The 1,111-nt window shown below is 60.7% G+C and overlaps 1 protein-coding gene across 1 annotated transcript; it reads left to right on the plus strand.

Moving 5' to 3' along the window:
- Nucleotides 1-5: 5 nt before the first annotated feature.
- On the plus strand, nucleotides 6-1,111 carry Ccin (calicin; the record flags this gene model as incomplete). Its single annotated transcript, XM_005415237.2, is given in 1 exon segment — nucleotides 6-1,111. A coding segment is annotated over 1 exon segment (1,106 nt), but the record flags the coding sequence as incomplete, so codon positions are not given.

Genomic DNA, 1,111 nt, shown 5'->3' on the forward strand with positions numbered 1-1,111 from the left:
AGCTCCTGGACTACTTCTACAGCGGCAAGGTGGTGATCTCCGAGCAGAACGTGGAGGAGCTGCTTCGGGGGGCCCAGTATTTCAACACACCACACCTTCGAGTTCACTGCAACGACTTCCTGATCAAGTCCATCCGCCGGGCCAACTGCTTGCGCTACCTCTTCCTGGCCGAGCTGTTCGAGCTCAAAGAGGTGTCAGACCTGGCCTACTCCGGCATTCGGGACAACTTCCACTACTGGGCCGGTCCCGAGGGCTCCCCGCACTTCATGCACTGCCCGCCTGTCATCTTCGGCCGCCTGCTGCGTGATGAAAACCTTCACGTGCTCAACGAGGACCAGGCGCTCAGCGCCCTCATCAACTGGGTGTCCTTCCGAAAGGAGGAGCGCGAGAAGTACTTCAAGAAGTTCTTCAGTTACATCAACCTCAACGCAGTCACCAACAAGACCCTGGCGTCTGCCAGGAACAAACTCGTGGGCATGGACAGCGGCTCGTGCCACATCACCCTGATCGAGAGCGTCCTGCTGGACCGCAAGCAAGAGCGGCCCTGCAGCCTGCTGGGCTACCAGCGCAAAGGCTCCCTGCTCGACTCTGTGGTCATCCTCGGGGGCCAGAAGGCCCAAGGCAAGTTCAACGACGGAGTGTTTGCCTACATCATCCAGGAGAACCTGTGGCTGAAGCTCTCGGAGATGCCCTACCGGGCAGCCGCCCTCAGCGCCACCTCCGCCGGTCGCTACATCTACGTCTCGGGTGGCACCACGGAACAGATTTCAGGGCTGAAGACAGCGTGGCGGTATGACATGGATGACAACTCCTGGACCAACTTGCCTGACCTGCCCATTGGGCTTGTGTTCCACACCATGGTGACCTGCGGGGGCACAGTGTACTCGGTGGGCGGGAGCATCGCCCCAAGGCACTACGTCTCCAACATCTATCGCTATGACGAGCGCAAGGAGGCCTGGTGCCTGGCCGGGAAGATGAGCATCCCCATGGACGGCACAGCCGTGATCACCAAGGGCGACCGGAACCTGTACATCGTCACTGGCCGCTGCTTGGTGAAGGGCTACATCTCCCGGGTCGGGGTAGTGGACTGCTTCGACACCAGCACGGGCGA

The sequence above is a fragment of the Chinchilla lanigera genome, unplaced genomic scaffold, assembly GCF_000276665.1.
Source record: "Chinchilla lanigera isolate Chin_1 unplaced genomic scaffold, ChiLan1.0 scaffold02750, whole genome shotgun sequence".
In the NCBI taxonomy this organism is placed as follows: domain Eukaryota; kingdom Metazoa; phylum Chordata; class Mammalia; order Rodentia; family Chinchillidae; genus Chinchilla; species Chinchilla lanigera.